At 42.5% G+C, this 13,824-nt stretch overlaps 1 protein-coding gene across 1 annotated transcript; it reads right to left on the bottom strand.

Annotated features, from left to right (window-relative positions):
- Positions 1-54: 54 nt before the first annotated feature.
- Positions 55-10,794, bottom strand: arhgef38 (Rho guanine nucleotide exchange factor (GEF) 38). Its single transcript, XM_076294741.1, has 14 exons — positions 10,450-10,794; positions 6,910-7,085; positions 6,635-6,752; positions 6,090-6,237; positions 5,975-5,992; positions 5,640-5,839; positions 5,322-5,455; positions 5,050-5,154; positions 4,779-4,910; positions 4,048-4,422; positions 3,720-3,854; positions 3,017-3,218; positions 1,519-1,757; positions 55-582 (listed from the first exon to the last, which is right to left on the bottom strand). Exons 1-14 carry the CDS (start codon positions 10,667-10,669, stop codon positions 400-402), a joined length of 2,385 nt encoding a protein of 794 aa, XP_076150856.1. The 5' UTR covers positions 10,670-10,794; the 3' UTR covers positions 55-399.
- Positions 10,795-13,824: the final 3,030 nt, after the last annotated feature.

Here is a 13,824-nt window from a genome sequence, read left to right as displayed (position 1 = left end):
TTTCATCAGGATAACAGACTGTATCTTTTAAGTTTTTACACAACAGAGACAATGTTCATCATAAAATCTTTATTCATTTTGTAGATCTTTGTAAAAGTGATAATTGCACTATATTCAGATTGTATTTTTGATCAATATATTTACTATAAAAACAATAATATATTGATATAATCATATATTACATTTGTATCACAATAATATAATAAGATATTTGATGACACACTTCTTGATTTCAACACTGAATGTGTGTGGAAAGTGCTTAGCACGTATAAGGAAATTATTTAGGGCATTGCTCGATTTCACAATGGAACTGCACTGTCCACGGCCATTTCATCACTTCATACTGACCAGTCTTTCAGTCAGACGGACTTAAGAAATAAATGTGTATTGCGGTTCCCTCTAAGCGTAGGACATCTTTCCGAGGTAATTAGCTGGGACATAGCCCTTTTGGCCGTTGGCCTCAGCAAGCCACCAATCCTTGTTGCCTCCGAGGTCGTTAAACTGGAGGATGCGGACATGCTGGTACTCCTGAAGGGTCAGCTCCTGGTCACTGCGTGCTTGGAAAGCATACACTGCATAAAACTGCAAAGCAACAAGTTGATCAATTGTAGGTGGTGTTGCCTATTGGCTTAAAACAGATAAGCTCCCTGAATACCAAGTTTCCTGCATCACAACCCACCTGATTGGCCTTATTTTTAGGGCTGGCAAAGATCACCAACAGATGGCACTGTTCATCCATCTCTAGGGTTACACTATTTTTGTCAGACATGGTGACATTCAAGGAACACAACTGACATGTAGACCACCTAGTGCATCCGGTCAGCATGTTTAAATAACTGAGGGTGTGATATGTTCATGATTGTCAGACAATTCCAAGTGTGCCCAGCATAAACACTGACACAAACGTAGGGGAACTTATGCATTCTAAACATGTTACATGACAATAATAATGTCATAAATGTCAGATAGCTCTTATCTCTGAGACAGAAGCAATCCCTATAAACCTGACAGCTGCTAATTTCCTGTATATGCTGTGAGGTTTCTAATGATTAATTCTATAAGAGAGCTCTTCCTGCCATATGGCACACTGGATAATGGCATGTCATGATATGTCATATTTAAGTCACCTGCGATACACTGACAGCGCTTTAGCATTTTTCAAGACAGTATGTTGGAGTTTCCTATATTGTTTTGCAGTTTGTTGCTATGTCAGGCTTATCTGGAATGGCCAGTGACATGTAACTGCAGGCAGCACAGTAGCATCACAAACATTTTAAGTACGCCTGATTTTTTAAAATGTATTTTTTTTATCCAAAGCAGCCCTTCAACTAGGCTTTCTCAGACAAGTTAATTTATTCTTAAAAATTGTATTCCCCAAACACTAAATACTGCAATTTTGTATTCCTCTAACACTGATAATGGCATGCAGGCATTGTTAGCATATTAGCAGTTTGAAATTCAGCAGATTCTAATTTTGTCCTCCCCAGATATTTGACAATACCAGTGAGGGAAACTTACCTGCTGGTCTTCACTGGTCTCAGCGTCCTCTGCGCTCTCTGGTTCCCCCTGCAGGCCAGAGAGGGTGGAGGTGCTGTCAGAGGTATGGAGGCTGAAACTGCGAAGGCTGCTGCTGCCGCTTCCCGACACAAACAGGCTCAGGTTGTCAAAGTCATCCGTCTGCTCCGCCTGTGCCCTCGCCTGCTCCCGCTGAGGGTTGTATGCTTTCAGGAAGGACGAGTACACGTAGCCCCGCGTACCTGCCACACACACAAAGAGAGCTCTGTCTGTCAGGAGAGCAGAGGGGAAACCGGAGATCACCTCTGAACCACATGGGGAGTGAATGGCAGCTTTGTAAGTAAAAAGGTGATCCTAGCTCAGCTTATAGAGTATCAGAGTCAGCAGATGGGGACCTGGATAGACAAGTTTGATATCTTATTTCAAAGTACTGAAATGTGGTAGGCAGTTAAAGTATGGTTCAACTTGAAAATATTGACTAATTGCTATTCACAGCATTGCAAAGTTCTATGTGGATTTTCTGTAAAGTGAAACCACACGTGCACACACATGGGTGCACAAGCCCACACACTAACCCCCCACACCTACCCCCCCCCTCCACACACACACCTACCCACACTGCCCCCCCCCCCACACCTACCCTACCCACTCACTCAGACTTGTTTATCATCAACTGCACTATACACAAACTATTTTCCTAAGCCTTTTTTTCCATTGCATGAGAGAGTCACTGGGTTTTGCACAGCAAGGCATGCTGTGTTGATGTGGGTGCTGTTGCTCATGGCATAGATCACAGCATAGTTACAAACAGCAGGCTGGCCTTGTTGTGAGGCAACAGCCTTCAGGGGACAGGATAGTTTGGAGAACTGTGACATTGCAATGCCTGCTGGGACTTCTCCACTGTTCTCACTGTGGAAACAGTTCTTCCAAGTGACACCCCTGCATTTCTTATCCCATGACTAAGATATTTAAATGAATTGTATAATAACATTAACCGACGTAAAAAAGATTACACTTCCTCCACACCTCTAAAATATTCATTTTAGTGATATATATTCATGATATACTGTAGGACAAATAATTGTGTGACAGTTCTGTGCACTGAACAGAGGAGCATAATTGGTATGTGATAAAAATATTTTATATATATATATCGACAAATCATTTCAAAATAAAGAGCTCTTAGATTCATGTCTCTCAGTGGAGATCACAGCATCCTAATGGAACACCTGTAACCTATAGAGACTCATTCTTATGATGCAGCTGGTTACACCGCACATATACGAATATTCACCCATATGTGCCCATATTCAAATGAAGATGCCTCCATTTTCATGTCGGTTGGAGCAAACATTTCATCTGACATAAAATGTCTTGACAAACATCCCTTCCTCCATCTCTCTCTCTCTCTCTCTCTCTCTCTCTCTCTCTCTCTCTCTCTCTCTCTCACTCACTCTCACACACAGACACACACACACGCAAACACACACCACACACTTACTGCCTGTGTGTACCAGCCAGCGGCTGCTGCTCCCCAGTGGGTCGTGGTCCTCCAGCAGGGCCACCAGCTCCCCCTCCAGCAGGCTCACGTCTTGCTCCTGACAGGCATTGCAGTTGCGCTTCAGCTGGTAGAGCCGCTGAGCAGGGTACTCCTCCAGCAGCCGGGCCCTGTGTCCTTCCTCCTGACGCTGAATCTCTGGGGCCTGCGGGGATTGGACAGAAGCACAGCCATCAGCGCCCATGAAGGGCAGTGGCAACTGCTAACCAGTCCTCCAGGGTGGAGCACCACTGAGTAGTCTGCCGCCCTCTGGGAGCAAACGGTACAAAAGTACGCAACGAGTAACCAAGACCCAACAGCTTTATCACCGCACTGCACTTTGCTGACTAAGATAAGATCTCAACATTGTGCATTTAATTGACTTGTGATTAGATCAATGTAGAAAGGAGCTAGCCAAAGCATATGAAGGATGACGGGTCTGCTTTCTCAACTGGAGCTCCCAAAGTGACGAGTTATTAAAGAGGGTGTTCAGGTGATTATGCTGCGCTGAAAACCCCATTCAGGGTAATTATCACTGTTGAATTATCACTGTTATCATGCCAGACACGTTTTACAGTGGCTCTCACACAGGGGTAACAGACGTGTAGAATACTTGTTTGAGTTGTTATTTTTATATTTCTATAATTGGCATCTTGACATCACTTACCACAATTTTCTTGTCTCGTTTCTCGAAGCTCACTTTCCTCTCCATCAAGCGTTGTGCATTATCCTTGACGAAAGCGAGATTACCAAGCTCCTCCATGATACTATTTTGGACTTCACTGATGTTTGACAAAGGTGCCTGAATATCGCAATGAGAAACAGTGCAAAATATTAATATTGCTAATTAAGAATCAAACTGAAGAAGGCAGAATTTCTAAATTCATTGTGCTTGTTTCTTTGTGTTTGTACTAGGTCACCACCTTAAATTAGGATACCTTCTCTGGCAAACCAGAGGGAAATAACATTAATTTATCTATGTATCAGGTGCTAACCGGGAGCTGGTGGATGGAGGGGCATTTCTGCATGGCCATCTCCATCAGCTGCTGCAACAGGGCCACCAAGAAGAAAAGGCAGTTGCTTAGGATGCTGCGAGCGGCCGCGTTGAACCTCTGCAGCTCCTCCACCAGCTGGGCATTGAGGGCTTGGTAGTCTCGGCCCGCCAGGCACGACTCCTCAGAAGGCGAGGGGGAAGAGGAAGAAGAGGAAGAAGAGGGGGAAGCGGAGGAGGAGGGGGAAGAGCGTGACTCTAGACGACTGCAGTAGTCGAGCAGCTTGTCGTAGCGCTTCAGGATGAGCTTCTGCGGGGCGGCGAACATGCTCTGCAGCGAGGACAGAGGGGCCAACACCTGCCGCTCCACTCTCTCCGTCTGTGGAGGACAGCAGCACAGAAACACACTCGCACACAGAACAAGACAACATTGCAGCAAACACGCTCAAGGTAATGTATATCATAGTAGAAAATAAGTATATTCAGATAGATAGATAGATAGATAAATAGATAGATACTTATTAGGGGAAATTCAAGTAATATTCAGCAATGGATGTTCTTTAAATAGTGGGTGGACAGCTGGTAAAAGTGAGAAGCAGGATAAAAAAAATGTGGATGTGAAATAAAAAAAAAGAAGGTGTAGCCAACAGAGAAGAGAAAATATAAGAAAAAGTAAAAATAAGGTGGATTTCATACATCTTTTCAAACTGATACAAGTTAAGCAAAACAACTCACAAAGTGCTTATAAGGGTCTATGGTAGTATTGTCATTCTTGGTTCTGTGAAACCCATTGGTGTCTATTACGTCTGGATCCATCATAATTTTTCCAAGATCATTGGCATTCTGTGCAGTCACAGATACCATTTCCTGAAAAAGAAAGACATGAGGGTGTTACCTTTGCCACAGCTACTGTATGTAGAGAAAATTAAAACCTCATAATTTGTCTACACTTAAACAGAACAAGAACATTTTAGGAGAACTATTCAGTGGTTTTAGGGGAAAGTACCTGTGCCTGCTGCAAGTAATACAGGACATTTTTGACCAGCAGTCGCACAGATTTCTCCAGGCTGCGAAACAACTTCTCCTCCTTATCAAACAGTTCATCTCGAACCTACATACAAAATAGTGTTAATTGTCATTCCAATGGGAAACCTATGTGGCATATTTATGTCTATAACATAACATTTCAACTGAATGTATATCCTCAAATGTAAATGACTACATACAAATTAACATTAACAAACAAACACAGCTGCACTTCAGTGCTTTAATCAGTACCTGTGGCTCGACGCCTGTGAGGAACTTCAGGTAACCTGTAAACCTATCTGACTTCTTCCTGATGGAGTGGATGCTGAACTTGTTCAGCCTGCCTTTCAAGGTGCCCTCTTCATCGCTCCTTTTGTACTTCATTACTGAACACAGAGGCAGTACACAATTGATTCACACATTGTACTTATTTTCATTCATCAAAATGGCAGTGATTTTTCACAGTGATATGAGAAGATATGGCAGAGAGCAGTAGAGATACAGTACACTGAGGCTGGCAACTGGCTTTTGTTGTTGTTTGTTTCGCCTGCCTACTGTCCACACCCTTACCAATGTCTTTCCCTCTCTTGAACTCATTGATGTTCAGGTTTATGATCTTGGCTGCAGTGAGGGCCTCTTGCAGTGGCTGGCGGTCGGGGTGGTCATCAGGCGTAGCCTGCCAAAGCTCGGCCAGTAACAGGGGATATTTCATGATCCGCTGGACCGGCTTGATAAGGAGAGAGCCCATGTCCAGCAGGTTGGATTTTCCTCTGAGGTAAAATTCAGGAGATATCAGTACCAACCACATACCAAATAGACATCTGAAGGAATATATTCACACACACACATGAAAGATTTTTGTCATAAACAAATGTGTTGCATGGTTTGTCAGAATGTGTACTTACTCTTGTTCATATATCTTCCTGTAAAGTGAAATTTAAACACAGTTATTATCACTCTGAGGGATGATGTTTCAAATTATGATACTGGAAATGAAATAATGAAAATGTCTTTATTTACTTTAGTGAACTTGTACATGTCCTGAAGTGTTGCTGAATCTCCTTCTCCTTCTCATAGGACTTGAGCAAGGTGTTGGCATCATCGTGATGATAGCAGTATATTTTATAGACTTCCTCTAATACAGCTTTGGCCTGGATGAAAACCTCTCCTGATGTGTGAACACAAAGCAAAACAGAGCAGGTGAAATCCCTCACACATTAGGCGTTTGTGTCATTTCTCAGTGGTGGTATGCTTCTGTTATACTGAATACTTCCCCCTTAACATAAGTGTGAACTTCAGCCTTATTCCAGAGACAGGTCACCAACTTTACACCTTATCTAGTGGTGCGGAAACAACTGAAAGCTGCTGTGATAACTGTGAGTGTCTGACCAGGGGCATAGCACAAGATCCTGGGCCCCTGCATAGGCAGTCCTGATGGACCCCCATGTTCCTCAACCCAGGTAAAATAAAATATATTCCAGACTTTTACCTCCCTTGGGCCCCTATAATCAGTAGTGGTTTTACCCCCAGTCCGACGCCCCTGTGTCTGACTGCTGAGAGGTTACCTGTGAGTACTGCCTGAGGGTCAGGCTCGGCAGTGGCCTCCTGAAGCCGATGTAGGAGCTCAGCTGAGACGGCACACACTGACTCCATGTTGGTGAACAGGCGGTCCACATCCACTACCTACAGGCCGAGCAGAGATAAAAGATATACTGTTAACAAACTCCACTGGTTCCACTAGCTCTCATCAGTTTCTTGAAAAAAAATTGTCCTATGCAATGTTGCATGAATGAATGCTCAGATGTGATGTATGTTTTCTCCAGTGAGGGCAGGACTGTACCTGAGCTACTCGAAGAGGTTGTAACACCTCTCTAATGCACAGTTCCAGGTCGGTCAAGAAATCGTTTTCAGTTTTCACCAGCTCTTCAATAACCTTGGCCCTCTTGGCCATTTTCCTCTGCCGAACCTCCTCGGGGTCAAGTGCAAGGGACGAGAGGTCATGAGGAGCCATCTTCTCTGATGGGACAAGAAATGTACACAGTGAAGGATGAGTATTCTGACGAATAATAATGCTTGTTGGATTTTCCATTAATATTACATGGCTGGTATATTAAGGGCATATTAATACTTAAAAAAGGCTGGTTAAAAATGAAATGATATGATATGATACCTACAGAACATGTGAATATGCATTTATATAATGAGAAGTGTCTTGTATGGAACAGTAGGTGGACGTGAAAGTACACATAAATCTAGCTCTGTTTGCCTGACATGCAGCCAGACTCCAGCCCGTGGATACACAGATCTAATGACTTTGACTGGATGCCAGCCACCTTCATTAGAATTTCAGTCAGGTTCTCTCTTTTTTCCTCTCTCTCTTTTTATCGCTCAGAGCGGCTAATCTGTCTCTCGCTGCCTGCACTTTGCATTTGAGACGAGGCCTGAACGTGTGTTCAGGGAAGAGTGATGTTTCCGCACCACCTCATCGCCTCGCTTCTTCCTCTCAGAGAGAGAGAGATAGAGAGAGAGAGAGAGAGAGAGAGAGAAAGAACAAGAAAGACTAAATTCACTGGTAGAGAGAGAGAGAGAGAGAGAGAGAGAGAGAGAGAGAGACAGAGAGAGAGCGAGAGAAGGAAGAGAGGCAGGCAGACATGTCCTGGTATCAGGTTACAGAAGTCATCACCGTGGTGATGTAATGTCATGGCACTGCAGACATTCCAGTTGCTTCAGCTGGAGGAAGTACCTGACAACTGCATGCCACGCCCACATCCAATGAGCACAAACATAAACTCTTTCTCCAAAGAGTCAAACAGCATACTGTTTGGAGAAAGCTTAAGAAGCTCATAGTGTATGACGTAGACAGTCATTGGCACCAAGAAAGTGATGGGCACAGTGAAAGCCAGTATATGTTATGGTCAGATATCTCTAAAGAATCTTCTCATTTATTACCCCAGGTAACACATTCCTATCTGGAATACAAACAATCCATATGAAAACAATGCCATTTGAAAGGGCTTTCCTTTCTACAATTCTCAACTATTTTATACGCTTAAAAATATTTGCTATATTGGTGACTCAATATTTGTTCCATTGGTGAGAGGGATGGCAGTGGTATTCTGTGAGCTTTCCTATGAATGAAAATAGAGAACAATAAGCCTGTCAATCTCACAGAGGCGTACGGGAGTAAACTGGATACTGCCGCCCCCACCCATGATATCACCTTACAAGTGTCCACTATGTTTCAACTGCTTTAAAGGCTAAATACTTTTATACTATTCTCATTTACTAGACAGCTCATGGACATTCAGACATGTTTTTGTGAGAAAAAACTGACTGTGAGAATGTTCAAAGTCCCACTGGAAGCTATGCTCGTCAGCCTCAATGAGAAGTGAAAGGGTCCACCCGTGAGAATGTGAACTGAGCTTCCTTTTTTTTTCGCCTCTAGCTATAACTTGACAAAAAAGCAGCACATTTGGCAGCATCTACTTGACCTCAAATAGTGTTGTATAAGACAATACAAAGTAAAACCAGACAGAACTTCAGTTTAAATCTGTAGTGCAAAATGCCCTCCATTGGTAGAGATTTCCCATGAAAGTAGATAGCCTTTCACAGACTGTCCCATTGAAGCTTCCAGAAGACTGGCCTAGCTGGATTGCATGTCACCAAGAGGGAAAATGACATGTTGAGAACCTGGGTCTGTCTCCATAAACAATGGTACTTTGATGGATGTCAGCAGTCCAAACCAAACCTCAGGAGTGAGAAAGGTGGTTGGGAAGGATATCCCTTCTGGCCAGGTCACTATACCTGTGGAGTGCGGGGCATGGGGATGTCTAATAAACCAGTTGACTTCAGACACTTCTGAACGAAGCTAATCTTCTCTCCCCTCACTGAGATCTGGAGGGAGGCCTGGCTTAGTTTAAGCATCTGGTTGACCGTCTCACATTGTCTCTGGAGGTGGCATGCATGTTGAGTTGAGCTATATTGAGATTTATTGATGAAGGGCACTCTCTCCTTAGCTATGCACACACACACACACACACACACACACACACACACACACACACACACACACACACACACACACACACACACAGGCAGACACACACAAACACACACACACACACACACACACACCCCTACATGACAAGACACACACAAACACACACACACACACCCCTACATGACAAGACACACACATACCCATACACAAAAATGCTGATTTATAAACTAAGATGCTAAACCTGCTAAACAAGTAAGGAGAGTATGCACCAGAAAGAGTGAATGGTTGTAATTATTATGACCTAACCAACCAGTGCTACCGTGAAGGGAAGTCATTGTTCTGCAAGTCCTATATTTCCTCATTCAGTGAAGTCATCCCAGCTCTTGCACGGCTAAGACCAAATGAGTAGACCAAGGTCAGTCAAACTAGAACTTGCTGTAAGGGGTTTTGCAGACAGGGATATTGTATTGCCTTCAGGCACATAACAAGAAAGCTGTAGAAAGTGCTGATATGCTATTTACTGCCACTATTTTACCTACATAACGAGCCAGCTGATCTCCTGGCATTTAGAACATTACAAAAAGAAAGGCCTATTTGTTTGTCATTGTTAATTCACCACAATGGCCTCACTTTATCAGTGACTATACACTTAAGTGTGTCAGACCATTCTTAATCACAAGTTTTAGTGCATCACTGTAAATACCAACCAGACAAGTAGCACAAGATTGCCATCATAGTTTTCTTTAAAGCATTACCAATGATTTTCTGTCTTGCCTGCAGGTCTGCATTCCTATTGTGTGTGGCACACAGACCTTTGTCATAGAGACAGGCATGGCAGGTTCTCATGAAATGCTGAGGTCTCGTTTTCTGTCACCTCAGAAAGTAGTATTGTTTTATGACATTGCAGCCCAGTTGATTTGATCCAACAAAAGATAGAGGAAGGACATAATTGCAGCTATCCCCACTGTTCGCTGTACTAATAGCATGGACCCTGTCATGTGTTTCGCTATTCTTGCACTGACAACATATAGATTCCATGTAGTAAGCTCAGTGATTTTATGCACAGTGGAGTTGCCATAGTGAAGTCCCAATCAAAGGTTACTTCTCCTTCTTGTTTACGCCCAGCCTGTTGGCCGGCCCTTCCCAACACTACCGGGAGGCCGGTTTGCATATGTGACATGACATCATCCCAAAGGAATTGCTTCATCCTCCACATACAACAGGTGCTCAGCATCACATGCACAGGCCATACACACCACAAGACGGTGTCACATTATGGAACTAGTAGAACCTGAGATGAAAAGCATTTTCACTGGCAGTGTTATTCACTAGAGCTAACATAAGCACATCATATGTGATGTGAGTCTAAGGATAGCGTACCTTTGAGCTTGGCGCTGTACTCTGTCTTATCCGACTGGCTCCTTCTGATCAGTGTCCCAATATTAATATCGCCTTTGGAGCTGTCATCGTCCACGATGGTGTCTGTTTTCCTCCTTTCTAGGTACCTGAGTAAAAGCCTGCTTCTCCTTTTTATCGTCTTGTCCTTCTCCTTCTTCTCCTCTTTCTCCCTTTCGGTCCCGCTGGCCTCTTTGGGATCCATGGTGAACCCCTCGCACCCCTCCTGTCGTCTCTCTGGCTGGCCCAGGGAGAGAGAGAGAGACACTATGTGCGTGCTTGGGAAAGGCAACAGGTGTAGCACTGCTGTGTACACTAGCAACCTGCTGCATACAGGTAACTCCTCCCCCTGGTCTTTCTATCATACCTGCCACAGAAGAGACCTGGAGGCCACGCCCCCTCTCCTGCACTGCTATGCGTCATCACTAGAGGTACCTATGTCCATGGAGACGGAGAGAACAGGCAGAAAACAGAGAGGGAAAGTGCCATGGAACAACAGATAATGCCACTGCAGTAAAGGAAAGGAAGGCGTTGGAAGTGCACGTAGCCCTTATGCATTATTCTTCCACCTGAATATCTCAAGTGCCACAACATTAAAACTCAACACAGTGTCTGTAAAGAGATTTGTGGACCATAGTAGCTTATTTGCATATTTGCCATAGAGGTGACATGTAAATTTTGATGAACACTTCTAAGGCCAAGCAGAAACCAGGGCCATTGAACTGTTCAATGCTTCACTTAAGGGAAGAGGAGAGATAGACTTCTCTGCATAGTCTGTCTGCCTCTTCACCCCCTCCATGTTTGGATACTGTCTGTCCACTAGCCATTTTTTACCACTGTCTTTCTGCCTCACTGTTTGCATGCTATATTAGCACATATGCATAAACCCTCCCTCCATGCCACAGCCGAACTGTGGCCACAGTTTTTCTTAATATAGTTATATATATAGATATATAGACTTTATTCTTGCACTGTTGCACTGTTGGACTTACTCATTTGCACTATTACCATGACACTCACTCACACAGAGCACCTTACCTTACCTTACTATGCACAGAGAATCACAGGCTTAGTCCCTGCCTCAGTCATTGCAAGCGCCTCTTGATTGATTAATTAACCCACTATGTGGATACTGTTTTTAGAATTGATTTAGATTAAGTGTTAGTTAGTATAATTTGTATTTTAGTATATTTAGTATATTCTTTATCTTCTACTGTCCTTATTGCTTAGTTGTGTTTTTTATATTATATACTTTTAATTACTTTTTCTGCTGTAGTGAATGTGTGTGTGTTGTCTGTATGCTACTGAGACCTTGAATTTGCCCTGGTGATCAATAAAGTATCTATCTACCTATCTATCTAAACAACATTCAAACACCGCTCAGAGCCTCCTTTAAAAATCCTACTTCTTGGATTTCATGGCTGTATCCTCATGTATACAGGGTTCTCACTCTAAGTCAATTGTAAAATTCCCCTGACTTTCCCTGACAAAAAACCTGAATTTCCATTACTTGCTATATATAATGAAACCAATGATTTCAGAGAAGCGCGTAGCTTTCAAGAATCTTTTACTTTTTTAGTGCAGAAGATGAATAAAAGGGGCATTGAGTAAACAAAGCTGGGCTACTCAAACAAGTCGTAAAGCTAATAACCAGATATACACGAATTCTGCTTGGAAATATAGTTGTATTATTGTATTTTTAAACTTTACATGGCTACACAATATTCCATGACTTTGGCCCAAAGATGATAAAATTCCCTGACTTTCCATGTCTGGAGTGGACTTTCCAAAATTCCATGATATTCCAGAAATGCCATGATGGTTGAAGTAATTGTGCTCTTATTTGGCCATTTAAAAGTAAATCAACACATTAAACTAATAACTAACTTCTCTAAACCTACCAGCATAACATCACTCTTGAGATTTGAAAAGGTTTCAAAGGTTGTTTAGTAGAACTGTGACACGTAAAGACTTGAGGCAGACCAAAGTCTGTATTTAAAAAATGGTTAATCATATCAACCATTATTTTGTTAAGGACACTGTCATGTGGTTTAAGTAAGCTCAGCACTGAACAAAGAGGTAGGATCAACAATGACCTCATAGGTAGAGTAAAATAATGGCCAAGGGAAATATGACATGAAACAGGATCATAAAATGCTCTGAAGCCAAGGTAAACACTGGCAAAGCTCTGCTATCAGATGTTGAGATATTGACAGTGGTGAACTATGACAACAAGCCCCTTCAAATGGCAGAGAAGGCCACACACAAAGGGGAAGCGGTATTTTATTGCTGGGTCTGTATAGTAAAATCCATCATAGTAATATTTTTTATTAATGTTTAACACAGCAAAGTGTTTCTCTGTAGGAGCAGTTTAGCGACCTATTTAAACAAAGTTTTCTGTTCTCACATGACTCAGAAATACAGGAGCAAACACTAGCTTGGCGTGAGTGAGGGGAGGAGTAACTGAGAGTACTCTGTAACTTTCAGTAACTATTAACAACATTATTTACATGAATAGAAATATATTCGGTCACATAAGCATCACACTTTGTTCAACAAAATTGTTCTAAACCTGTTTTAATGTCAGCATTGTAAATGTGGTTGTATTTTACCAGGAGACACAGTAAACAATTGTTGTGGAAGGTGGTGGTGAAAAAAGATGAGTATTGCCAGTAAATTCACAGGTGCCACATATATTGCACATGTGGGGAAAACATTAATGTTAGCAATGCACAGTGTAGAATGTTTATTCAGTAAATACTACCAACAGAGTTGAAATGCTCTCGTTGACTTTCCATATACAGTATACAAAAATACTAAGACAAGACTTGTATCAGGAAACCAAACAGACTGAGTTCATTATGAATCGTTCATAACACATCTAGTACCAGTTCATTAGTCAATACCTGTCTCATAGGCCGACTTTTGATTTCATCAGTGCCCGAGCAATGAAAATGGAAGGTTGTTTGAGATGTGCCATTTTACTTTTCTGTATAGTGTAAACAACAGGTCTCACCCGTACCCAGATGAAATCCACAGTCACTCACCTTTACTAGTGAGATCAGTAACACATAGCCTACACACAGCACTTAATGTGGAAACCTGACATGGAAATGGTGGATACAAAAGATATCAGAGTGTAGTGCAACACATATTTACTAGTTTTCTGGCACTGAATGTGCCTGATATCTTTTGTTTGAACAAATGGTGAGGTAGACAATAAAGAAGGGGAGAGATTAATCTAATGTGCATGTTTGTTTACTCAGCACCAAGCACAGACAGCCGATAAGGACTGTAGTCTCTGAATCTGCTGGTTTAATTACACTTAGGCCATTGCACTCTTCAGGATGTGCTAAAAAT

This window comes from Alosa pseudoharengus, unplaced genomic scaffold (assembly GCF_046254945.1).
Source record: "Alosa pseudoharengus isolate Yale_2024_CS ecotype anadromous, Long Island Sound unplaced genomic scaffold, YU_APseudo_1.1 YU_APseudo_1.1_scf_2, whole genome shotgun sequence".
Taxonomy (NCBI): Eukaryota; Metazoa; Chordata; class Actinopteri; order Clupeiformes; family Clupeidae; genus Alosa; species Alosa pseudoharengus.
Note: the sequence above shows the minus strand (reverse complement) of the source record. Positions and strands in the feature narration are given on the sequence as shown.